The sequence below is a fragment of the Egretta garzetta genome, unplaced genomic scaffold (assembly GCF_000687185.1).
Source record: "Egretta garzetta isolate BGI_Z169 unplaced genomic scaffold, ASM68718v1 scaffold797, whole genome shotgun sequence".
Taxonomy (NCBI): domain Eukaryota; kingdom Metazoa; phylum Chordata; class Aves; order Pelecaniformes; family Ardeidae; genus Egretta; species Egretta garzetta.
Window position 1 is genome coordinate 264,254 of NW_009260172.1, and position 24,587 is coordinate 288,840.

The 24,587-nt window shown below is 45.5% G+C and overlaps 1 protein-coding gene across 2 annotated transcripts in view; it reads right to left on the minus strand.

Annotated features, from left to right (window-relative positions):
• Positions 1-12,643: 12,643 nt before the first annotated feature.
• TSPAN9 (tetraspanin 9) overlaps positions 12,644-24,587 on the minus strand; it is a 174,664-nt gene continuing 162,720 nt past the window's right edge. For both annotated transcript variants that reach the window (XM_035897142.1, XM_009641728.2), the window contains exons 3-8: positions 21,746-21,937; positions 20,019-20,093; positions 18,341-18,442; positions 17,603-17,734; positions 17,410-17,493; positions 12,644-16,620 (exon numbers count right to left, since the gene is read on the minus strand). In XM_035897142.1, the coding sequence (XP_035753035.1) occupies positions 16,549-16,620; positions 17,410-17,493; positions 17,603-17,734; positions 18,341-18,442; positions 20,019-20,093; positions 21,746-21,937 (657 nt within the window). In that variant the 3' untranslated portion in view covers positions 12,644-16,548. The remainder of the gene's footprint in view (positions 16,621-17,409; positions 17,494-17,602; positions 17,735-18,340; positions 18,443-20,018; positions 20,094-21,745; positions 21,938-24,587) is intronic.

Genomic DNA, 24,587 nt, shown 5'->3' on the forward strand with positions numbered 1-24,587 from the left:
GGCTAGAAAGTCCAGCGTGTTGCAACTTTTGCACATTGCCTCTTGTCCTTTCACTGTAACCCTGTGAAGTGAGCTCCCTCAGTCTTCCTTCTGAAGCCTTTACCTGGATAGGGAAATAACAATGTCTTCAAGCTGCTAAAAATCAGCTGAAGTAGAGGGAAGTTAAAGTCATAATGCCTCTTTAATTGGATCAGTCAGGGGATTAAAAGAGGATTCAGGTTAGAATGCACCTTGATCATCTAGCCCAACCTCCTGCTTAAAGCAGGGTCAGCTATGAGATCAAGTAATTTTGTTCAGGGCTCTATCCAGTCACATCTTGAAACCTACAAGGATACAAACTGCTCAACCTCTCTGGCCAACCTTTTCCAATGTTCGATGCTTGACTGTCATCATGGTGAAGGAGTTTTCCCTATATCCATTTGGTACCTCTCATCACAGCTTAATCCTTCTGTCTCTTGTCCTACCACCATGCACCACTGTGAAGAGCTTGGCCTGGTCTTCTTGATAACATCTGTAGGTATTGGAAGATTGCAGTTAGCCCCTTCCACCTGAGTCTTCTCTTCTTCAGGCTGAACAAGGCCAGGTCCATCAGTTTCTCTTCACAGGGCAAGTGCACCAGCCTCCTGATTGTCTTGGTGGTCCTCTGCTGAATTGCTTCAGTTGATCAGTGCCTTCCTTTTACTGATGGGGTTTGACAAATGCTAGTAATACTTTCCTTTGAACTACTGGGTAGAGTCCTGCTATTTTACAGCCAAGGATGCAGTTGGCCTACACTGCTGCCAGGGCACGCTGTTGGCTCACATCCAGCTTTCCATCCACCAGGATCACAACTCCTTTTCAAAAGAGATGCTCACCAGCTAGTCATTTCTTAACCTGTATTGTTGCCAAGGGTTATTTCTTCCCAGGTGCAGAACTTTGCTTTGTCCTTACTCAGTTTCATAAGGTTCCTCTGAGCCCATTCCTACAGCTTGTCTATGTCTCTCTGAATAGCTGCTGTTTGCCCTTGAATGTATCAACCAGGATAAGACAAGGATGGTAAATTGCCATTATACATTCTCATAAAAAGAAAATTCTTTGGAATTTGACATTTCATAGTAGATTAATTTTTAATAATCAAAGTCATGCATTCATGAAATTGAATGTAAATGTAAATGTAAAATAGTGTAAATTATGATGAAATATAATTATGCCAGCATTAACTGAAAGTAAGCAGAAAACAAACAGAACAACCAAAGAAGGAATAAAATATAAACATTCTGTGACAGAAACCCTGTAACAATACAATGACTGTGCCATGAAAAAAAAGATTGACAGTGTTTTGCCACTTTGCAGAAAACTTTAGGATTTTGTGATGGACATGTATATTGCAACTAAAAGGAAATTGTAGGATGCATGTGAACCCTGTGGTATCCACAAACTTGTACACTCAAGAATACAGAGGCAAGAGCAGAGAATGAGGAAATATTCTACTTATCACAGTGCATCACATCTGGAGGCAATGGCTGTCCACATCAAACACGGCATTCATCTTGAGATGTAGATGAAGTTAGAATCATAGAATCATAGAATCATAGAATGTTTAGGGTTGGAAGGGACCACTAGTGGTCATCTAGTCCAACCCCCCTGCAGTGAGCAGGGACACTGCTAACTAGATCAGATTGCTCAGAGCCCCATCCAACCTGGCCTTGAATGTTTCCAGGGATGGGGCCTCCACTACCTCTCTGGGCAACCTGTTCCAGTGTTTTACCACCCTCATTGTAAAAAATTTCTTCCTTACCTCTAGCCTGAACCTACCCTGTTCTAGTTTAAAACCATTTCCCCTTGTCCTAACACAGCTGGCCCTATGAAAAAGACGTTCCCCATCTTTCCTATAGGCCCCCTTTAGGTACTGGAAGGCCGCAATCAGGTCTCCCCGTAACCTCCTTTTCTCCAGACTGAACAAGCCCAACTCTCTCAGCCTGTCCTCAAGTTGTAGAAGCAATCATTATGCATTCTTTCCTTGAAAGTCTACATCATCCTGAGTTGTTGTTCAAGGAGCTGTTAGATAAGTTAGGTGATCATTCTTAACCTGACTCTCCTGCATCCTTCTGTTTTCTAGAACTCTTCTAGTCCTGTTCCTGCTATGCTTTCCCCAGTTATGCCTATTCTGCAATCTCTGTGAAATGGAAAAGGTCTGGGAATATCTCAGTTTTTTGATGCTTTTTTTTTGGTGATACTGACTGAAAGCCATGGTCCTCAGCAGTATCTGTTCTACCCCTTAATCATGGAGAACACAGGCCACAGCCAAGATACTTCTTTGTCTCTCCACTTTTCTTTCATATTCCTAGGTGTCCTTTTTTTTTTTCCTCAGTTGTATCACTCTCATACCCAATACTTCACCATTACGTGTTTGCTTAAAATTGTCAGTTGCCTTTCTGTCTCCTTTTATAGGATCATAGAATCATTTAGGTTGGAAAAAAGACCGTTAAGATCATCAAGTCCAACCACTAACCTAACACTGCCAAGTCCACCACTAAACCATGTCCCTAAGCACCTCATCTACCTGTCTTATAAATACTTCCAGGGATGGGGACTCGACCACTTCCCTGGGCAGCCCGTTCTGGTGCCTGACAACCCTTTCTGTGAAGAAATTTTTCCTAATGTCTAACCTAAACCTGCCCTGGCGCAACTTCAGACCATTTCCCCTTGTCCTATTGCCCGTTACCTGGGAGAAGAGGCCGACCCCCACCTCGCTACAGCCTCCTTTCAGGCAGTTGTAGAGGGCGATAAGGTCTCCCCTCAGCCTCCTCTTCTCCAGACTAAACAACCCCAGGTCCCTCAGCTGCTCTTCATCAGACTTGTGCTCCAGACCCCTCACCAGCTTTGTTGCCCTTCTCCAGACACACTCCAGTGCCTGAATGTCCTTCTTGTAGTGAGGGGTCCAAAACTGAACACAGTATTCAAGGTGTGGCCTTACCAGCACCGAGTACAGGGGGACGATCACTTCCCTACTCCTGATGGACACACTATTATACAGTTGACCTCAGCCCATCAATCCAGCCTGTCCAGGTCCCTCTGCAGAGCCCTCCTCCCCTCGAGCAGATTGACACTCACACCCAGCTTAGTGTCATCTGCAAATTTACTGAGGTGCACTCAATCCCCTCATTGAGATCATTGATAAAGATATCAAACAGAACTGGCCCCAATACTGAGCCCTGGAGGATACCACTTGTGACTGGCCACCAACTGGATTTAACTCTGTTCACCGCAATTCTTTGGGCCCACCAATCCAGCCAGTTTTTTACCTAGTGAAGAATATACCCATCCAAGCCAGTTTCTCTAGAAGAATGCTGTGGGAGACAGTGTCAAAGGGTTTACTAAAGTCCAGGTTAGGCAACATCCACAGCTTTTCCCTCATCCACTAAGCAGGTCACCTTGTCATAGAAACAGATCAGGTTGGTCGAGTAGGACCTGCCTTTCATGAACCCATGCTCACTGGGCCTGATACCCTGGTTGTCCTGTATGTGCCAAGCGATGGCACTCAAGATGATCTGCCTTCCCTGGTACCAAGGTTGGACTGACTGGCCTCTAGTTCCCTGGATCCTCCTTCCAGCCCTTCTTGTAGGTGGGCATCACATTTACTAACCCCCAGTCAACTAGGAGCTCCCCAGTTAGCCAGGATTGCTGATAGCTGATGGGAAGTGACTTGGTGAACACTTGCGCCAGCTCCCTCAGTACCCTTGGGTGGCTCCAATCTGGCCCCATAGACCTGTGTGTGTCTAAGCGGTGTAGCAGATTGCTAACCATTTTCCTTGGGTTATGGGGGCTTCATTCTGCTTCCCTTCCCCATCTTCCAGCCCAGGGGGCTGACTACTCAGAGAACAGCTGATCTTACTATTAAAGACTGAGGCAAAGAAGGCGTTAAGTACATCAGCCTTATCCTCATCCTTCGTCGCTATGTTTCCCCCTGCATGCAATGAAGGATGGAGATTCTTCTTAGCCCTCTTTTTGTTGCTAATGTATTTATAGAAACATTTTTTATTGTCTTTTACAGCAGTAGCCAGATTAGGTTCTAGTTGGGCTTTGGCCCTTCTAATTTTCTCCCTGCGTAAACTCATGACATCCTTGTAGTCCTCCTGAGTTGCCTGCCACTTCTTCCAAAGGTCATAAACTCTCTTTTTTATCCTGAGCTCCAGCCAAAGCTCTCTGTTCAGCCAGGCCAGTTTTCTTCCCCTCTGGCTTGTCTTTTGGTACATGGGGACAGCTCCTGCACCTTTAAGGTTTCCTTCTTGAAGAATGCCCAGCCTTCCTGGACTCCTTTGTCCTTCAGGACTGCCTCCCAAGGAACTCTGTCAACCAGGCTCCTAAACAGGCTGAAGTCTGCCCTCCAGAAGTCCTCACTTCTTCAGGAATTAAAAAAATCTATAATTTCATGCTCACTATGCCCAAGATGGCCTCCAACCATCACATCACCCACAAGTCCTTCTCTGTTCGCAAACAACAGGTCCAGTGGAGTGCCTTCCTTAGTTGGCTCACTCACCAGCTGTGTCAGGAAGTTGTCTTCCCCACACTCCAGGAACCTCCTAGACTTTTTGTTCTCTGCTGTATTGTATTTCCAGCAGACATCTGGTAAGTTGAAGTCCCCCCACAAGAACAAGGGCTAGCGAGTGTGAGACTTCTCCCAGCTGCTTATAGAATATTTCGTCTGCCTTTTCATGCTGGATGGGTGGTCTGTAACAGACTCCCACCATGATCTCTGCCTTGTTGACCTTCCTCCTGGCTCTTACCCGTAAACACTCAACCCTATCATCACCATCATCAAACTCTAGACAGCCAAAACACTTCCTCACATACAGAGCCTTGCCTACCCATTCTGAAGAGTTTATAGACATCCATTGCAGCACTCCAGTTGTGTGAGTCATCCCACCATGTTTCTGTGATGCAGCTGTATCATAGTTTTCCCACTGCACAATGGCTTCCAGCTCCTCCTGTTTGTTGCCTATGCTGCATGTGTTGGTGTACATGCGCTTCAGTTGGGCTAATGATCCTGCCACCTTTTTGGGGGGAGAAGCCCAAATTCCTACATGACCATTCTCGACACATCTGTGATTTCTAACACGTCAGTAACCCTTGCATCTTTGCTGCCACATGGATCTCCATCTCCTACCTCCACTGAGACAGCAGACTGAAGGACCTTGCTAGCACACTGTCCCACAAACATTGGTGTGCCACCCCCAGGCTTATCTCTGGCAAGCCTGGTTTTATCCCTTTCCCCCTTCAAATCTAGTTTAAAGCTCTTTCAATGAGCCCTGCTAACTCCTGTGCAAATATCCTTTTCCCCCTTTGAGACAGGTGTACCCCATCTGTTTCCAGCAGGCCTGGTGTCATGTAAACCAACCCATGATCAAAACCCCCAAAATTCTGCTGGTGACACCAGGCTTAGAGCCAGGGATTGATCTGCTGGCTCTTCCTGTTTCTTCCATCATCATTCCCTGCAACTGGAAGGATAGAGGAGAACACTGCTTGTGCTCCTGATCCCTTAACTACTTGTCCCAAGGCTCTGAAGTCTCTCTTGATTGTTCTCGGACTTCTTGTTGCAACTTTATCACTACCTACCTGAAAAATCAATAATGGATACTAATCTGTGGGCTGTAGCAGGGAAGGAAGCGTTCTCTTCACATCTTTAACCCAGACCCCAGCGAGGCAGCAGACTTCCCTAAGAAGTGGGTCTGGTCTGCATATTGGGCCTTCTGTTCCCTTCAGAAGGGAGGCTCTTATGACAATGACCCATCTTTTTTTCTTTATGGAAGCAGTTTTGATGCAGGGTGTAGGCCAACTTAGCAACACCTCCAAGCTAGATGAACCATTGTACTCGTTATTGTTCAGTTCCACTTGCAGAGCTTTATACCCATTATACAACGGCACCTGGGCAGGTGGGGCAGTCGCAGAGGAGGGGCTCCTGCTGCGCCAGGCAGGCACTTGTTGCCATTGCTCCCTATCCCTTTAGTCACCGTGTTCAGCCAGGTGGAGGGAGGACAGAGAATCTTCTGTGTCATGCATCCTGTCTGCCTGTTGGGCCCATCTCAGGGAAAGTAGGGTGCAACTCCAGTATTCTACCTCTCTCTCTCCCCCTGATACTCCTCAACTACTCACCTGCTCCCAAAGGTCTGTCACTAAGTGGATGAGACCCTCTCCCTTGTTGCACTTCCCACAGGGGTGCTCACTGCTGCCATCCTGTACTGGCGTAAGAGCAGGGCATGGCCTGTAGCCCAGCGCCTGGCTGGCAGCCTGTTCCCGCCAGAGCTCTATCTGGGAAGCTGCATCAGTCATGGTGGGTGTGGAGCCATGGCTTTCTGATGGGTGAGTACCATTGCTCCCTGGTCAAGCTGGCAGAGCTTCAGCACCCTTCCTCCACGCCCTGCTGTGCAAACTGCCGTGCCGCGCTCTTGCTGACGCGCCACACCCTGGTCACTAGTGCTCCCAAGGGCTTCTTCTATACATGTGGGGGGCCTGGCCACCATTGCTCCTGGCCTTGCCCAGGTCTCATCAGCTGCTATGCGCATGATGCAGGCTCCTGATGTCTCAGCTCTGCTTGAGGCTCTCCCGGTTTGGGAAACCCCTCTGTGCCCCACACTGGCGTGCTCCACTGCAGATCCAGCCAGCACTGGAGATGCTCGCCTCAGTGGCTGTGGATAGACTGAGCTCCAGCATCTCAGCCTGTCTTCTTTTTTGAAGGGAGGGGAAGTCCAGGAAGTTCCCAAATCTTCAGCTGACATTAAGAGAACTTAAATGCAAATAGAGGCACTTGTAGCAGCAGCAGAAAGGCAGAGAGCTGGAAGCCTTTTTTTTTTTGTTTTTCTGTGGAGTAGGACATAGCAGAGCCCAGGGGAACCAGAACACTTTGATATCTGCACTCATTTTGGACTCCTGCATTTTCTAAGCTAACATAACCATGTGTCACTAACTGCAGCATTGCATAATGGTGTTAAGGCCTGAGCCAAACAGCCCAAACACAAGGTAACCACAAAAAACGTGAGTGTGCCAGCACCAGTGCAGTTTCTCAAGTATGACACAAAGAGCTGAATGGGGCTGATTCTCACTGACCCTGCAGTGCTGCTCCCTGTGCATTGTTCTAATGACTAAAAATATAATAAACTTTGCTCATCATCCTACTTCCATTACAGTGCGTAGTCTTTCTGTGCTCCAATGCATGTATCATGCCCGCACATGGACTCCCCATGTAGGGAATGGCTTCACTGTGCAGCCTCTCCATCTTTGCTCCCTGTGCTGGGCTAAGATTGTCTCTGAGGAGAGAAAAGCATTTGTGGAACACTTTTGTGCGCAGTTACATTGGGCAGCAAAAGCAACTGTCAGTAGTTTCTTCTGTGTTTGGGGAATGTCGTGAGCAAGATTGAGATGATCAGAGAAAATCCCACACTGCAAAGTGTGGGGTTGGGAGCCTGTTGTTATCTGGGAAGTCTGGAAAGGATAGTCATCCATAAGAGGCAAAATTACATCCCACATGTCTGTGTATCCTTGTGGTGTCTCTTTCCACCAACACTCAAGTGACATATAAAAGTGTACTGGGTCTAGCTGTGATGGAATTAATTTTCGTTGTAGCAGCCTGTATGGTGCTGTGTTTTGGATTCGTGACTAGAACACCCTTTATAACACACCTGTAATTTGACTATTGCTGAGCAGTGCTTGCACAGCATCAAGCTTTTATCTTTTTCCCACTCAGGCCTCCCCGCTGCCCCTCAAGTAGGGGGTACATAAGAATTTGGAGGGGAAAGAAGCAGGACAGCTGACCCAAACTGACCAAAGGGATATTGTATGCTATCATGCTCAGCAATAAAAACTGAGGGGAGAGGGATTTTGGGAAGGTAGCCATTGCTCAGACTGGCTGGGCATCGGTCTGCTTGTGGGAGGTGGTAAATGATTGCCTTTGCAACACTTCTCCCCCCCCCCCCCCACACACACACTTACTAAACTATCTTTATCTCAACCCATGAGTTTTATTGCTTTTGCTCTCCCCATCTTGCTTGGGTTGGCAGGGGGGAGTGAGTGAGATACTGTGGGGTGCTCAGCTGCGGGCGGGGGGTCAACGTGACACAAAGTGAGAAAAGAAAACCTCCATGGTCTCTCTGCTGTACACAGTCAGGCTTCCACAGAGCTACAGCATGTTCCCATACTCAAATGTGCGCACATACATGCATCCCACCATCTAGTCTAATCCATTCACAGCATCACCCCATTGTTTACCCCAGGAAAACACTGGTGCTAAGAATTATCAAGGGATGCATCATAGCCAGATGAATCTGAACCACATCTGAAACAGCGTCAAGAGGAAGTGGTGCGTGGCTCTGGTTGGAGACTTCCTTCTACGGGGTACAGAGGCACCCATCTACTGACCTTACTTGCTACCTCATGTGATCTCTTGCTTGCAGGGAGGTTGGACTGGGGCTGTTGCAGAGAGCACTAAGGCATGTCTGGACTTTGGCCTGTTACCCCGGCCTGCTCATCCATGTGTGCACCAATGATACTATTAGGGGAGACCTTAACAAACCAAGCGTGGCTACACTGGCGCGTGCTCAGTTGTTTCCTGCCAGAAGAAGCCGAGGGGGCAGCCTGATGCCCTGCCTCCACAAGGCTTGCCCCCCCGCTGTTTTTCCAACAGGCTTTCCAGACTAGCTAGGAGGGCTTGAGCCTAGGTTTGTGAGGGAATGGTGGTGACCAAAGCCTGAAGAGAAGGGGAGGCACCGGGAGCGGGAAGGAAGTGCCTGGTGAAATGGGTGTGCACACTTTTGTTGGAGAGCTGCAAGGCGGGGCGAACCAGGAGCTGGGGTTGGCCACAGCACAGGTGATGCCCTCAGTGGCCAGGGCTCCCACAGCACTGCCACTGAACAGGGAGGGCAGAGCAAGGGTGCTGATTACAGGGTCCACTGACTTTCCCAGGCAAGGCAAGGTAATGAATCTGGTCATGGTCCATGCAGAGAGTCCAGTCAGGAGAAGAAGGAGATGGGATGAGCGTGCCAGGGCCCGGAGAGCATCCCTGTTCTAGGAGTTTAGTTGTCTAAGTTAGAGTTTAGGTGGCTGAGCCCAAGTCCAGCTCCTCTGCTGGTAAGAGCTGTTGGTTAGAAAGCTAGGAGCAAGGGCTTGTCCCTCCTTTCCCTTGGGAACTGGTTTTAGGCAGAGGCCTTGCTGCTGGCTCCTGCCTATGTTACATCGCAGCTGTGTAGCAGCTCTGTCTACGGCTGATCTTGAACCTGCACAGTCTGGACCTCGACCCAGACCCACTGGTTCAGCTTCCTGGCTGACCCTGGATCAGCCTCGTCACCCTGGACTGGCTGGGGGATTGCTGGGCTGCCTGAGACCCACTGTCTTTGGCCCTCATTCTGACCTAGACTTGCCATTCTGCATCCTGGCTCCTTCTTTGGCGAGGCCACTGCTTGTGCCAGCCTTGTTACTCTGTTCCACTTCTGACTAGGCTTCCATGGTGGAGCAGCTAGCCCTCACTGCTCACTGACACAGAGGCAGGACTGCTGCCAAGACTGCAATGTAGGCCCAAGGTCCACCCAGAGGTAAGAGAGACATGTAGCAAGACTATGGCCCTGAACTTCAGGAAAGCCAGCTTTGGCTTGTTGAGGGCATCCAGTAGGCAGCATGCCATGGGAGTCACCCTGGAGGGCAAAGGGGTCCAGGACAGCTGGTCAGACTTCAAATACCAGCTCCTCAAAGTACAAGAAGGGCCCATTCTGATGTGTGGGACGTCTACCAGTCCTGGCCAAAGGCCAGCATGGAGGAACTGAGAACTCCTGACTGAGGCTGACAGCGCAAAGGGAGCACACAGGGGGCAGAAGTGAGGCCAGGCTGCTCTGGAGGAATAGAGCCATTGCCCGAGTGCAGTGGGGTGGAATCTGGAAAGCCCAAAGCTCAGCTGGAGTTGACACTCATGAGGAATGCAGGAAGCAACATGAAGGACTTCTGTGGATACATTGGTGGTAGAAGGGAGCCTGAGAAAAAGTGGACCCTCTGCCAAATGGGGCAGGAGACCTAGTGACAAAGGGCACACACGGTGGCTGCCTTGCCTTGTCGTTTACTTGTGTAACGTCTGCTCGTAGGCCTTAGGTCCCTGAGCTCAGTGGCAAAATCTGGCAATGATGTGGAGCATTACCCACAGTAGAGCAAGACTGCGTTGGGGACATAAAGGCAAGCTGGACAAACACAAGCCCACGGGTCCACCTGAAATGCGGCCAAAGGTGCTGAGGGAGCTGACCAAAGTCACTGCAAAGCTGCTCTCATCTCATGGTGAGCAGGGGAGGTTCCTGATGATGGAAGAGGCAAAAGGCAACACATGCACCCCTGGCCATCTCCCCTGAAAGGCAAGAAAGACCCCCCAAGAACTCCGGTCTAGTCAGCCTAATCTCCACCCCGGGAAGATCACAGAGCAAATCCTCACAAAAACTACTTCCAGTTGTAATGAAGGACAAGAAACTGTCTGGGAAAAGACAGCATAGATTTACTAAGGGCAAATTATGGCCAATCAACCAGATCACTTTCTCCAGTGAGGGAACCATTCACTTGAATGAGCGGAGAGCAGCGAGTGTTGTTCAGCTGGACTTAAGCAAGCTCTTTGCCACAGTTTCCCATAGTAACCTTGTAGTCAAACGGTTGGGGTATGGTTTGGCTAAGTGAAAGGCAAGGTGGCTGACTAACTGGCTTGTCCACTGGGCTGAAAGGGCTGTGATAGGCTGTTCCAACTAACTGGCAGCAAGTTTGCTATTTGCATTTCTTGGGGATTGATACTGGGGCCAATAATGTTTAATGTCTTTTTTTTTTAAGACTGCCAGTTGAGACACCTGGCCATGCCCTGCCCAGGCTCCTTCCCCACTGGTCTCTCTCACTCATAGAGCTACTATCGTGCTTTCTGAGGCTGATTGAGGCTGTTTACTCACTGCCCTAAGCGTACCCTGCATGCTGTGGGCTTCCTCTAGTCTGTCTCCTACTTTTGTGGCTATCCAGTGGTACTGCATGTTGTCCTTGGACTCTTTTAAAATCTTTGCTTCTTTCTTGTTCCCTGTGAGGCTACTTTCTGCTCTCTCAGGGTTCTTTCAGTCTTTCTGTTCTATTTTTTCACCTCTCCAAGCTACTATATGCTCTCTGGGTCTCTTTCTTGCCTACTTTTTTCCACCCTTCTGAGGCTAGTCTTTGTTATTCTTCACATCTGCAGGCTTTATGCTATGTTCTTACCTTCTCTGAGACTACTCTGCCTCCTCTGAAGTTCTTTCAGTCTTTCTTCTGGTCTCTCAGGCTCTGCAAGGCTTCTCTGTTCTCTGGGACTCTCTCAACCTCTCCACTTCTTCTCTAGCATCTCTGAAGCTGTTACAGCTGCCTTTCAGGCTTTCAGTCTGTTCCTTCCTCTCACTGAGGTGACTTCGGAGAACTTTCAGTCTTTCTGTTGCTCTTCCCCCCCTCCCCTTTTCTGACATTAAACTGGGTTTTCTGGGGCTGTTTCAGTCTCTTCAAGGCTTGTGGCATCTTAGCAGCTACTTTTATTTCTCCTGGGACTTTTTCAGCCTCCCTGCTTGTTTCTTCCCTTCTCCAAGGCTATTCTCTGTTGCTCTTTCAGCCTCTCTCCTTTCTTAGTAGCTGAAGGCATGCTCTCCTAGCGCTCTTTCAGAATCCCTGCTAGTTTCTTGTTATTGTCAAGGTCTCTAGTGTGTTCACCATGGTTCTTTCAGGCTTTCTACTAGTTTCTTTGCCTCTTTGAGACTACTCTGTGTTCTCTGAGTCTTTTACCGATTTTGGCTCATTTTCCCTTCGTTGGGGCACTTTCAAGCTTTCTGCCTTTTCTGTTTCGTTTGTTTGGTCTTCTCTGAGGCCACCCTTGGTACCCTGGAGCTCCTTTAATATCTCTGATGCTTTCTTGTTATCACTGAACCTCTTCGGTATTCTCTGGGGCATCCTTTGCCTTGTCTATTTTTCTTAGCCTCATTGACTCTGCTACATTTTGTTTCCTCGGGCCCTTACAGGCTTTCTTCCCTTCCTTGAGGCTACTTTATGTTCTCTGAATCTCTTTCAGACTCTCTGTTGCTTTTTTGGCTTCTGCTTGGCTCCACTGTTTTGTCTGGGGATCTTTCAGACCATCTTTACTTTCCTGGTATTTGGAAGGCTATTCTGCGATCTTTCTCTATCTCAGTGTTTAATAAATTTTCACAGTTTCTCTGAGACTTCTCAGTGTCCTCTGGATGTCTTGTAAGCTCTCCAAGACTTTGTCCTCTCTTTGACTATTCTATATTCTCTGGGACATTTGCAAACTCTTTCCTAAAAACAATTTGCTGTTCTCTGGGCATCTTTCACACCTATTTCTGTTTTATTAGAGTATTGTTTTGAAGAAGGATGGGGGGGGAGAGGGGAGGATCTTTTCAGAGATGCAACAGCTTCAAGAGCTCTGGACTTAACTGCAGTGGAGTTGGAATAGATCTCTGCAAGTCATCTTTGGAATTTTTTTGTCCCCTTTTGGTTTTGGTGGTAGTTGGCATTAGGAGAGAAATGAGCTCAAAGAGGCACCTTTTTAAAAATCCTTTATTTTTATATCATCCTAGTAAAAATCTTTTATATAAAGGCAAAAGTAGGTATTGCATAGAAGAAACACTGGTGCAAACATCACCTGGTGGGAATGGCATGTTGTTTCTTAGTGTCTACTATCTACTGCACAACAGATGGCTAGCCCATAGGCAAACATCTCCAGGTTTCCCCATGCCAGCTGCTCAACTCTATGGAAAGAAGATACATCAGAATTATGCATGCCCTATTCCATGCTGCTCCCAAGAACCATCTGCTGGGAAAACACCCTTTTCCTCTGTGCCTTTTCTATGCCTGACCCATACATTGCCCAAGAAAGATCACAAGGATCAGTTCGGCTGCACTCTGCTTGCACCCTTCCTGTGTGTGAGTTTGTATTTATTTCATGCATACAAATGGGGGGTGGACACAGGATAGGAGAGTTTGCCTAACACGACCATAGTCCAGGAACTCAATGCATGACATATACAAGGCATCTTCTGTCATCTTGGAGACATTTATGCCATTGTTTTTATCATCTCACATGCTACTTAGCTATGGGCGCTTCTTTTGAGCATCCTCCACCTGGGCTTCCTATAACTAATAGCCTTGGTACCACCAGGAAGGAACAGAATTCACTGCTATCACTTCAACAGCTTTCCAGTAGAAGTTCTTCAAGCAAGTTCTGCTATTATGTCTCTGCTTAAGTTCTGCTGCAGCTTCCAAGCATGAAGCACAATGAGACAGCAGGTATGTTGCAGGCTGGAGGAGCACTCAGAGAAACAGCACTTTCACACACTTAACTGTGCTTTCATGAATTAGAGATAGAGGTATGCATTTATACAAATTAATATTTGTGTATATTAAAGGTAGTTTTACTCAGTATCAGTTTTTATTTAAAAACATGCTAAAAACTTATAGTTAAATAATCAGAGTGACATTTGGGGAAAACACATAGACAGCCACCCACCAGCATAAGCAAAAAAAAGTGCATACATACATGAGCCAAAGCTCCCTTCGACCAGTTTACAGGACAGATAGTGCCTTCTCTGACAAACTGAGTGATGCAGCCTCACACCTTCCAGGGCTGTTTTTTGTTGCCTGGAAAACAGCACTACTTTTCTGTTCCTTTCAGGATGTCTGTCATCACCTCCCACATCAGAGAGTCAGCTAGAGACACAAATCATCCCTGCCTTTGACTCCCTTTCTGTAGGTGGCTTCATGGAGATGAATACATGAAGCTCATGTAACTATCTCACTTAATACTGTGCTTAAAATGCCAAAAGTAGTCATTAAAAAAAGATTTCAGGATCTATGCTACTAGATCATGAAATGGAATGAAGCATTCTAGAAAAATAAGTTTGGATGGAAGGCAAAGTAGCTGAGTTTGCAACTACACATTGCTTCTCTGAGTTACTCATAAACATTTTTTATTTCCTTATTACTTTCACTAATATATTTTACCATTTTTTGTACAAAAACTGACTGTGGATTAAAATTTAAGATGCGGCAGGTACCACTGTGCGACCCAAAAGGACAGAGATGATGCTCCTGCTCAGCCCAGCACCCTGCTCCTTTTGAACACCAGAGAAAGCTAGAGAAAGCTAAGCACCTAAGCCCAAAGGGAAAATGCAGTGGAGCCGTCAGATGAAAATTGTCCTGTCTTTTCTGGCAAAAATGGGAACACATCTTAGCAACTTTGGATACAGTCTTACATGTAGCAGCAAGTACACTGGGCATCAGAGCCCCTTCTTCAACATGGAACATCCATCTCCAGTAGGGCTCAGATGCTCCTGGTCCCAATTTTTGTTAGAAATGGAAGTAAAACTGGATTCACTTTCTGTGCTTTCCCTCTGCTTCTTCCCTGATTCTTTCAAAGGCAATCCAAGTGAAATAGCTGAACCCATATGGCATAATCTACTTCAGTGGGAACAGGAGCCCTGTGAAACTTTGGGCACTGTGCTCATATGGGCAAGGGCCGTGCTCTAAGAATAATAACCTCCTTCTTCACTGTAACACCCAAATTCATCTCTGTCTCCCACACATTCACACTCCTTCCTGTCACACTGCTTTCATAGGAACTCAAAAAAGTGACACATAGGCCACACAAAACACTATTGCTGCCAAATGTACAGATGCATGCAGGACCTACTAGGAAGATAAACAGGGGACTAAAAACTCCCAGATATGAAGTGGCTCAACAGCTATTTCAGCCCACAAGAAAAAGATAGGATAAAGGATACAATGAAAATTATATGTTTTAAGAGTTTAAAGTGTAAATATTCAGACTGGACATTAAGAGAAACTTGTTTATCAGAGGAGTAGTTTGACATGGCATGGCTCTGAAAGGCACAAAATCTCCATCCTCAACAGTTTCTGAAACTCAGCGCAATAATGTCACAGTAAACCCCATCTCACATAGATGACAATACCCCTTTGAGAGTGATTGGATGAGGTAACCTCTGAAGGTCACTTCTGTCTGCTGCTAATACAAAAAGCAGTGGCTTTTTCAGAGCTGAGTCAAGCCCTGATGAGTTAAATCAGAACATCCTCCAGTGTCTGAGCCCTTCCTTCTTCCTTCACAAAACAGCAAAAACCTGGAACAAAGGGTAAAACGGGGGCTGCTTGCAATGAAGCAGCATTCAAACTAGATAAATGTATCTTCAAGTTTTCTAACAGGAATGTTGGCAAAAATATGCATTGCAGTGAACTCTAAACTACCCCATTGGATGGACTTGGCAATCCATCAGCAAGAACCAATTCTGTACTGAAGGTGTGACGACACATACTGTCTCTGAGTGTTGTTTTGGAAGTTGTCCCTTCCCTGCATCATCTGGTCACCTTTAATCAAACCACCTTTTCCAGCTCAGGGAGACAGCTGACATCTGCCTGAGGAAACCCCTTCAGTGAAGGGCATGGCATGACAATGTTGGCATCAAATTGCCATCCCCTTCCCTCATATTCAGCAGCACGCCATGCCTTGGGCAAACTTTTTGAAATAGACAACGCAATCTGTGAAGTCTGCTGCCAACTGGCCAGCAGGCCAGACTGCAATGTCTCTCCTTTGTGCCAGGGAGCAGTAACTTGCTTAGTCAGTACTTTTAGCTTTCAAAGCAGCATGACATCAAAGCAGCCAGACACATCTTTGGGTGAGTAAAGGCATTGGAACTTTGCCTCACAGGAGTAGGAAGCTCACCATCTAGTCCAATGGGAAGGCATTGCATTCCATCTGAGGAAAGAGACTCCTGAGAGGAATCACCTTTGTTACAGTAAGGGCATCAAGGCCCTGATAAAGGTAGACAATGTCTCCCCATGGACTTGAGAAAAGTTACGTCTTTATTCGCCTGCACCAACTGTCAACTTCGGAAAACATGTCCTCTGGAGATCGCACAGTGGTTCCCAAATAATGTACAATAAATGTGTAAAACCAAAACCAGTAAGAAGTTATAAGTCAGGCAACTAAATTCTAAGCTATATCCATCATAATAAACATAATCATCATTATCATAATAAAAAAGTATACACCATAAGGTACAAGAAGCTGCAAAGCAAAGCAGCTCCAATTCCTAGGACTCTCAGTTAGAGTGGCTTTTCTGAGTCTTCCAGTAAATTAGACATGAGGGTTGAAAACTTAATGGAAGACTTTGAAGAATTCTCCCTGGAAGTTGAACACACATAATTTTTGCACATATAGCATGGATTAGTAGAGCAAAACATTTTCTTAAGTTAAGAAACATTCTTAGAGCAGATCTATGATTCTGTGTAGAAAATCCATTTGTCTGGGGGGTTGCCCCCCTCTTTGGCAAATAAATGGCAAATGTGAAACAGACAAAAAATTGAGTCAAATAACAAGTTGTGGTAATAACTGGACAAGTAACAACAAAGTAGATCGGTCAATGGGATGGATTCCCTCAGCAGGGCTAGGCTTGATACTATTTGCAGTCATTCCTTTTGTTCATTCTTATGATGAGACAGAAGGGTTTATGTGATAATGTTTCAGAGGCTTTAGGCATCATATTTTTTGCCAGTCCTGTGAATCTGCTGGAAGAGTGTCATGGAGAAGGCCATGCCAAGAATCTGAAGGAAAACAAACAATAAGGGCTTCAGTACAGGGAGGCTGCCAAAACTGCATTGCTGACCTGTGTTCATGGTCCAGCTGTAGTTTTAAAAGTCTTTCTACACTAGCCATATTTCTCAATCTTCATCACTGATCAGTAAACTTGGATGTATGTTGTTCAGGCACACAGTGATGTCTGGAGATATATCTGTCAGAGCACAGATGGAGGCAAAAAGCTCTCAGAGCTCTTTGTCATATGTGCAACAATTTTTCGGAATTAATACTTACTGTTCCTTTTTTCCCAACAACTTGTGCTTGTTTAGCCAGATAAATGTGACTGAAAATATCAGATTCAGATATTCTCCCCCAAAAGTACAGCAGTGATACAGGAACCCCCAAACCTCAACAGATTATAATGATACGTCTGCATTTGTTTATTGAAACATGTTAACCTACTCAGTTCAGTGGCTGTGATTTGACTCATTTTGGCAATTTCTAGAACTTGCTTCCAAAATTCAAAAAACCAGTTCCCTAAGGGACAGCGTAACACATGGCTAAACCTGAGAACTCCAAAGTGGTGCCCTGAAATCAAATCATAGGTAAGCAAAACCGCACTGTAGCATGTCTTCTTTGTGGGACTGACTACTGACCTGCTTCCTTTCTGAGTAGATGACCTTAATGAACTCATAAAACAAATCTGACATTTTTTAAATCATGATCGAACTCAAAGCGGTTGAGCACCACTTTTCACACAGCAGAATCAAGAATGCAAATCAAAGCCATGTTGACAAACATCATACCAGTATTACCTGCATTATGAGGATGCACATCCCAACAGAACCAAGGACATGCTTATTCTCATCAAACCAGGTCATAACTCTCTCATAACATCCCTGAAATGATGAAAGATGAAAATTGAAATCCCAAGGTCACATTGCATTCCCTCTATTTTCTTCCTTCTGACCCCTCCCTAAGCCTTGACATGGGCAAAGCGAGTCTTACCGTTTTCCACACTAATTCAGTGGAGTTCCGTCCACAATCTTGGGAGTTTTCTGTACAACATCGGTCTGGGACAGTGTTTTCTCCCAGCACTGGGTACCAATCCGTAAAGTCATTCACACCACAGCATTTCATCTATGGCAAAAGTAAAGGATTAATAAATCAATTTAATTAGCACAATTTGTGCATCATGTACCATCACCAACTTTTACTTCCACTAGATCACTGTATATTTTCAAAAGGGCCGCCATAACACTTTCGTATTTCTAAAGTTCTTTGTGCTCCGTGGTCACTAAAAGCAAATACTTAGCAACATAAAAAGAAACCCAAAGAAAATAAATGGTCCCACGCCCAAGGTTATGTTACTCTTCCTGTCAGAGACATGAGCCCAAACACCAAAACATAGGGTAACCTGCCCACAACTGCTAAACAGCAAAAGCCCAGCTGCCACAGCTGCAGTTCTACCTATGTAGATTTTGCTGCTTCTCCTCTGTTTCAGATCATCTCTGTGCCTGTGACAGGCAGAGAGGATCTCAGAGAGAGGTAAGAATCTTCCACCTTGCAGAGTACACTGATCCTGGGTTTCACAGTAGACCCTGGATGTTCAAGAGTGCAAAATTAGAAACCAAAGCCTGCATTAGCAATCTTTTAGACTTGGCATGGATGCCACAAAAAAGACTGCAGCAGCCATTATGGCCAAATTGTTTTGGTGGTTTTTTTTTTTTTTAGAAAATATGTTACCTCTGCTTGAATGATATTCCATGCATTTTTCAGTCCAACATTATTTTCTGAATTGTATAGCTTCATACCTTCCTTCAAATCCTTCTTTGCACTCTCACTGACCTGCATTGTATAAAAAAACCAGAAAGTCCATGCATTGCAGCTTAGAATAAAGCACCAAATGGTAGAGACTTGAATATAGAATGTGTTTCTCTTACCTTCTCTCATCACAAACTTAACATGGGTAGAAAAGCCCCATCACAGCTTCAAGACTCTCACAAGTCAGTGGGACTTCTGAGCACCTGCCAAAGCCTAGTCTCTCCCTCAGATTGCAAAATACTGGATTAATTCTCATGAGGTAAGATACCAAACAGCTTCCCCTCTACTAAGAGTCCATCATACAGTCATCATCGGAGCCAAACTAACTGAAGAGTGATCAGCAGAAATCTGCTGAGCTTACTTTAACTTTGCCAAGAGACAGCTGTTGGCAATACCCCACAGCAGCCTCTCCTACCTGTAATCTATGGCCCACTTTATTTTGCTAATATAATAAAATCAGAATCCCAGCCTCCCAACCCTAACATAGTTATTCTTCACACAGGTTTAGACAGGCTACAATAAATGGCCAATACAAAATCAATTGAAAAGGGGCATTATTATTGTTCTTGTGGGGACAGGCTTGTAGGATTTATGATTTTCAAATGTGCTCTTCTTCCTTTAGAGGAGAAAGTTGGAATGCTTAACGGGAGATCTGAGATGTCCAATTCCTTGTATAAATTTCACTCCAAGCCTGGAGTCCTGGATGCAGGTAGGAATGGCCCTTAGCCAGCAGTGAGCTGGCAGCAAACAAAGGATTAACTTATGGGTCCTGGCATAAAGGTCAACTATATTATAAGATCTGTTTCATCCCTCTTTGACATCCCATTCAAAATCAGAAGTTCACCCCAGCTTGTTGAAAGTGGCAGGCCTCATAATGACAACATGGGAAGAGATACAACTCTAGTAGGAGCTCAGTTTTAAAATCAGTTAGGACATGCTCATACTGTAAGGCTCTGTCCTGTGTTTAGCAGAGTTCTCCACTTCCCCAGGGATTTTTCCAGTCTTACCCATCTGACAGGCCAGCCAGTTGTGCCTCCTTCACTTAGTGTCTACTAGATAGCAGATTCCTACAGGTGGCCTTTATGAGAAACTGTCTTTTGATCTGCTCTGCACCCTTGTCAAACTCTCTGGGACTGCCCAGTCAAGTGAGACAGCTGGTGGCATCTAGAGTAACCTGTGACTATGCCAAGCCTCTCTCCTCCAGTCCTGTTCAAGGGCTGGCTCTAAGAAGCTAACCAGCTCTTAAGTGGGACCTCCGACAACCCAGGTCCACAAGATCATCTTCCTGCAGAGACATCAAACAGCTATGTTGAAGGCTATCTTAGCTTTTAGGAGAAGACTAAAAGGGAGGCCCTGGACAATGGTTTTATTTCAGGGAGGAAATTGCAAAGCTCAGTCGGTTGTTCTCTCCTGTTTGCCCTCCCCTTCGCTTCCTCCTCCCCTGCAGAAACAGCTTACAGAAAACAGCCAAGATCTCAAGGTGAAACCTTCACCAAAGTGAAGAGCAAGGAGAATCCACACACCTCCACCAAACAAAAGCAAACTGAACCTGGTTTACATGCTAGTACAGATAAATAATATATATGTCATATTTGCTTACCTTGTCCATATAAACAAAGAACAAAATGAGTAATATCAGCTCTGCCAGGAGAATTATCAGCAAAACGATGAAAAACTAGAACAAAGAAAAAACAGTGTATAAACACTTGCCAACTAGAGAGCAAACCTGGGGCTGCTAGAAACTCTGAAGACTATTGGCCTTGTCCTCTAAACCTTTCCTCTACTGCCAAAACCATGCAAGTTTGATTTCAAATAATTCAGGCATATTGATACCATCTCGCCACTAAAGTTCCTGTAGGTCTCACCATCAATGAGGAAGCTCACTGTCTGGCATTCTCTAAATCTTAGATTTTTACCTACTACCAGTTTGCAGGTTTCAGCAATTCTTTTGTCTTGCTTTTTTTGACTGCTGTCACAGCACGCAGCCCTAATAGGGTCCTTCCTTCACACAGACTACAGAACAGATGCTAAGCCCATTACCACAAAGATCAATGTGACATGCCTCAGGAGTGATTCCCTAGCATGTAGGCTTTAACCACATCTGACTGCCTGTTGGAATAGTCATTGAATTACTCTGCACTTCTATTCCCGACTCTCTGTTGCTGAAATCTCCCTCTGCAGGGGCATCCTAAGTCTGAGCTCCAGTAGTTTATCACCACTTTTCATGTCCACTAGTTGCCTTTACATACTAGTGGACTGTCACATAGGCAGTGGACTGTACATAGGCATCCCACACACAAGACACTGGGGGAGGTGTAGTATGCAGTGCAGGAAGCTCTCTGATCGGGAACTCATGATAGTCTAAAAAGACTTTTGCAGAACCTTGTAAGAATATAAACACCCTTTTAAAAAAGCACCAAAAATTCAGCTGGTGTTGCAGTTTGTGTGGATGAACGACATCGACCTCATTACTATTCTCTGCTTTCCTAGCTGTACAACATACAAAACCAAGCAGCAGATAGCAAAAAACAGGTGCACATTTGTCCTCCAGTTTAATTCTCTGAGGTGGTCTAAGGAATGCTGCCCAGCGGTTCCCCAACACCACTTTACACAAGGAAAACTCATGTGCTCCAAAATGTCACAGCACCTGTGATTCATAAGCTGTCACTGAATTGGAAGCTGTCTGCTTTGAAAGCCCTCCTCTCACCTTCTGCTACAGGGCCTCTGTCCTTGGGGGGTGGAGAAGCATGATGAAGCCTCCTGGGTTTATGCAAGAGGACTGACCCACACTGTGTTTTCTGAGAGTGCTTCCCAACCTCTGTGCTTCAGTGTTGGACAAAGAATGCCAAGGATCAGATTACCTTTTTTTCTATTGGTAAGACCTTGACTTCTTAACTTTGGGTCAGACGGTTTCCACCAACTTCTGACAAAGGCCTTAGATAAAGGCAAAGCAGAAAATAGCCATAAGAGACTTTGAGTGGCATCCAAAAGCAGCTGTGCTTAGGATTTTTCAGTCAATCCTTCTAACTGACATCTCCAGAAGGGGCTATCCAGGTTGACCCTACAGTTCATGTTTAACCATTCAGAGGTAACTGATAGTAATTTGCTTTGCTGCCTAATACATTAGGGCACACAGTAATAAGAATACATTTGCTAATACACCAATCACTGTGACCAAATACATGGGATGTCATACCACAAGCATACAGAAGACTGAAAGCCAAGGGCAATGTTACAGTGATCCACAAGACTGCTCTGGTCATTCACATAAAATAATAACAAAGAAACAGTCACTGGTCTTAGTGAAAAGAAGTATTGATGTCTTACACTCAACAGGAGGCACTTGTTTTCCTTGATAGCACCTAGGCAGCCCAGAAAGCCGGTCACCATGATGACTGTGCCAATGGCAATGACTAAGTTGGCAGCTGAAAGCGACGGAAAGCTAGGAGAAAATGTGGCAAAGTTTCCTTGCGACACTGACAGCCAGATGCCCACACCCAGCAGCCCGCAGCCACACAACTGCAAAGAGATAAACAAAAGAAAGGTTTCACCATTAAAATAAAAGACACTGGCTCCTTCCCCTGACTCTGAAAGGAAAGAATTTCTCAAGCAAATACTGAGGTAACTTCTGCAGTAACGATCTCACTGGCTTGGTGCTGAAGCAAAGTGGAACTACATGTTCTTACCTAGACTTGATCATGTCACCTATACTTAAAAATCTATTCAAAAGCCAGTGGATGGCAGAATTCTCTTTTTAAAGACTCAGCACATGAAACCAGGGCTACCCATGGATCTCCCAACACCACAACACAATGCAATTTTTCTGTAGGAAAATAAAAACATTATTTGAAAGAATGCTCCATTACAGTTATTTCTGCAGTCATCTACAACGTCTCAGAGTATGCAGCCTAGTATTCCCTTATCCTAGGGCAGGCAAGGAAGTCCCAGAGATAATTACAATTAATAGTATCTTTTCAATAAATATTTGTCATAGAATGGTCAGTCCCAGTAGCCAGGCTGGGTTTTAGTATGAGTTCTCATAGCTTTACTGCTGTTTGCCACTGTTCAATGTCACAAAAATCAGATTTCTAGCTTTATTATCTACAGGCAGCTCAACTTCTGCTCCTCTCTGTCAGTGAGAGAACCTGAATGAAATGCAAAGGCCCTGATAAAACATAGAATTAACTTCACTTTGCTTCTCACTCTTAACAATGCCACACCTGGTTAAGGAAATAAGTCTGCCCTAAGTCATGGGGCAGATCTTCAGAACAATGGCCAAGTGTGGCACTACAGGGGGCCTAAAAGTTGACCATCTTTTAGTACTTGCTCAAAATGGCTGTTATACAGCTTCCCATCTGATCTATGATCACTGTGCAGTGAAATCAGAAGTGGGATTTAGTTGTACCTTCATTAAATCTGTGAGCTGCTAAACAGTACTATTGCAGTTTCCTGCCAAATCTGACCTTTGCCAAGGTCAGAGATGAAATTCACATCATCTTCACTGGGAGGGGGATCAGAGTACACCCCCCCACACACACCTCAACTCAGAGTATTTTTTTCCAATTTACTTGGACCACTGCATGGGAAAAACAAAACAGCACCTAATTATTACTCACGGTGATATCCCAAAGCTACTGGTGCTCACCTGTCAGCAGCGAGGAACAAAAGTTCTTGCCATCTAGTAGGTTCAGCACACCCAGCCCACCCCATTGTGCTTTCATGAACTTACAACTTTTACTCAAACTGGAAAGTCAAGGTCAGAGAACAGTACCTCCACTAAAATAGGGTTCAATCTGCCTTGTGATGAACACTAATCTGGCATGATGAAGAGCTACAGACTCTAGCCTATCTGGAAGAAACACCCCCACAACTTTCTGAATCTCACAGGCACATGCATTGGGTAACACAGGGGAAATTTTCAGCATTCTTGCAAGGAGGCTGGGAAGCACCTCTGCTTCCAAAACTCAACACAATAACTCCACAGAGTGAGCTGGGGAGCTTTGCATCATTGGGTGTGGGTGTCACATCTGTTTCCTGGGCTGGAACACACACAGAGTTGCAACATGAGTGTGCGTAGCAGGAAAAAGTCACACTGTCCCTGTGACAAGACTGGTACAAAACACACATGCATGCATTTGGCAGGAAAGGGCAACAAGACTTTCACCTCTTCCCCCAGATCTGTCCTCTCCAATTAGTAGTCTTGAAGTGATTTATCACTGTCTTTCATGGTACGTCAGCAAGGTCAATGTGAACTTGGGGTAGTAAAGAACCGGGGGGGGATGCAAAACAGAAGTTTCCTGATCACATCCTACTGCAGAACCCAGTGGACATCACAACAGGTTTAAACTGTCTGCAGTTCATGCAGTCAGTCACTCTATTGCTCCTGCTTTACATTTCGTCTACTCTGTCCTTAAATTGTGGCAGTTTTGGTGCCTCAAGACCTCTCAGGACTCCGCTTTGTGGCTCAGCTGCTTCAACTGTTAGAGGAACTGAAGGCAGTTGCTCAAGCTGAGAGCTTGATGGTTCAGGAGGTTAGAAGCAGCTCTCACCACACAACATTCATTTAAGCTTTTAAATGGCGTTTCTAAGCTGCCAGGGCTGTACATTGCCAATAGCTGATGGCACTTCAATCAATGACTTCATAACACTCCATGAATGAGACTGTAAATGTTTCCAAAGAAGTTCCCACCAAAGACTTCAGTGTAACTTACCTTCAGAACCTGAATTCAGACTTTAAAGGTTATTCACAAACGTGTTCTTTGGACTTTCATACTCTATTAGGCTCAGAAATCACAGGCCTAGCTCAAGTATTTTTAAAGAGGGCAGTGAATTCTGGAATCATCAGGCCAAAAGCAATAGAACATTACAAATAAACAAGGTGCTGGTAAGAGCAAGATCAGGGCAAAAAGCTTACAGAGAAAGGGCAAGCAAAGGATGAAAAGGAGCACATGAAGTCAACAGAAAGATAAGCCCCTGAAGAGTTGCACCTCAGTATCCAACTCCAATTACAAGGCTGAGGGAACTGGGGTTGTTCAATCTGGAGAAGAAGAGGCTGAGGAGAGACCTTATTGCCCTCTACAACCACCTGAAAGGAGGCTGTAGCGAGGTGGGAGTTGGCCTCTTCTCCCTGGTAACAGGCAATAGGATGAGGGGAAATGGTCTGAAGTTG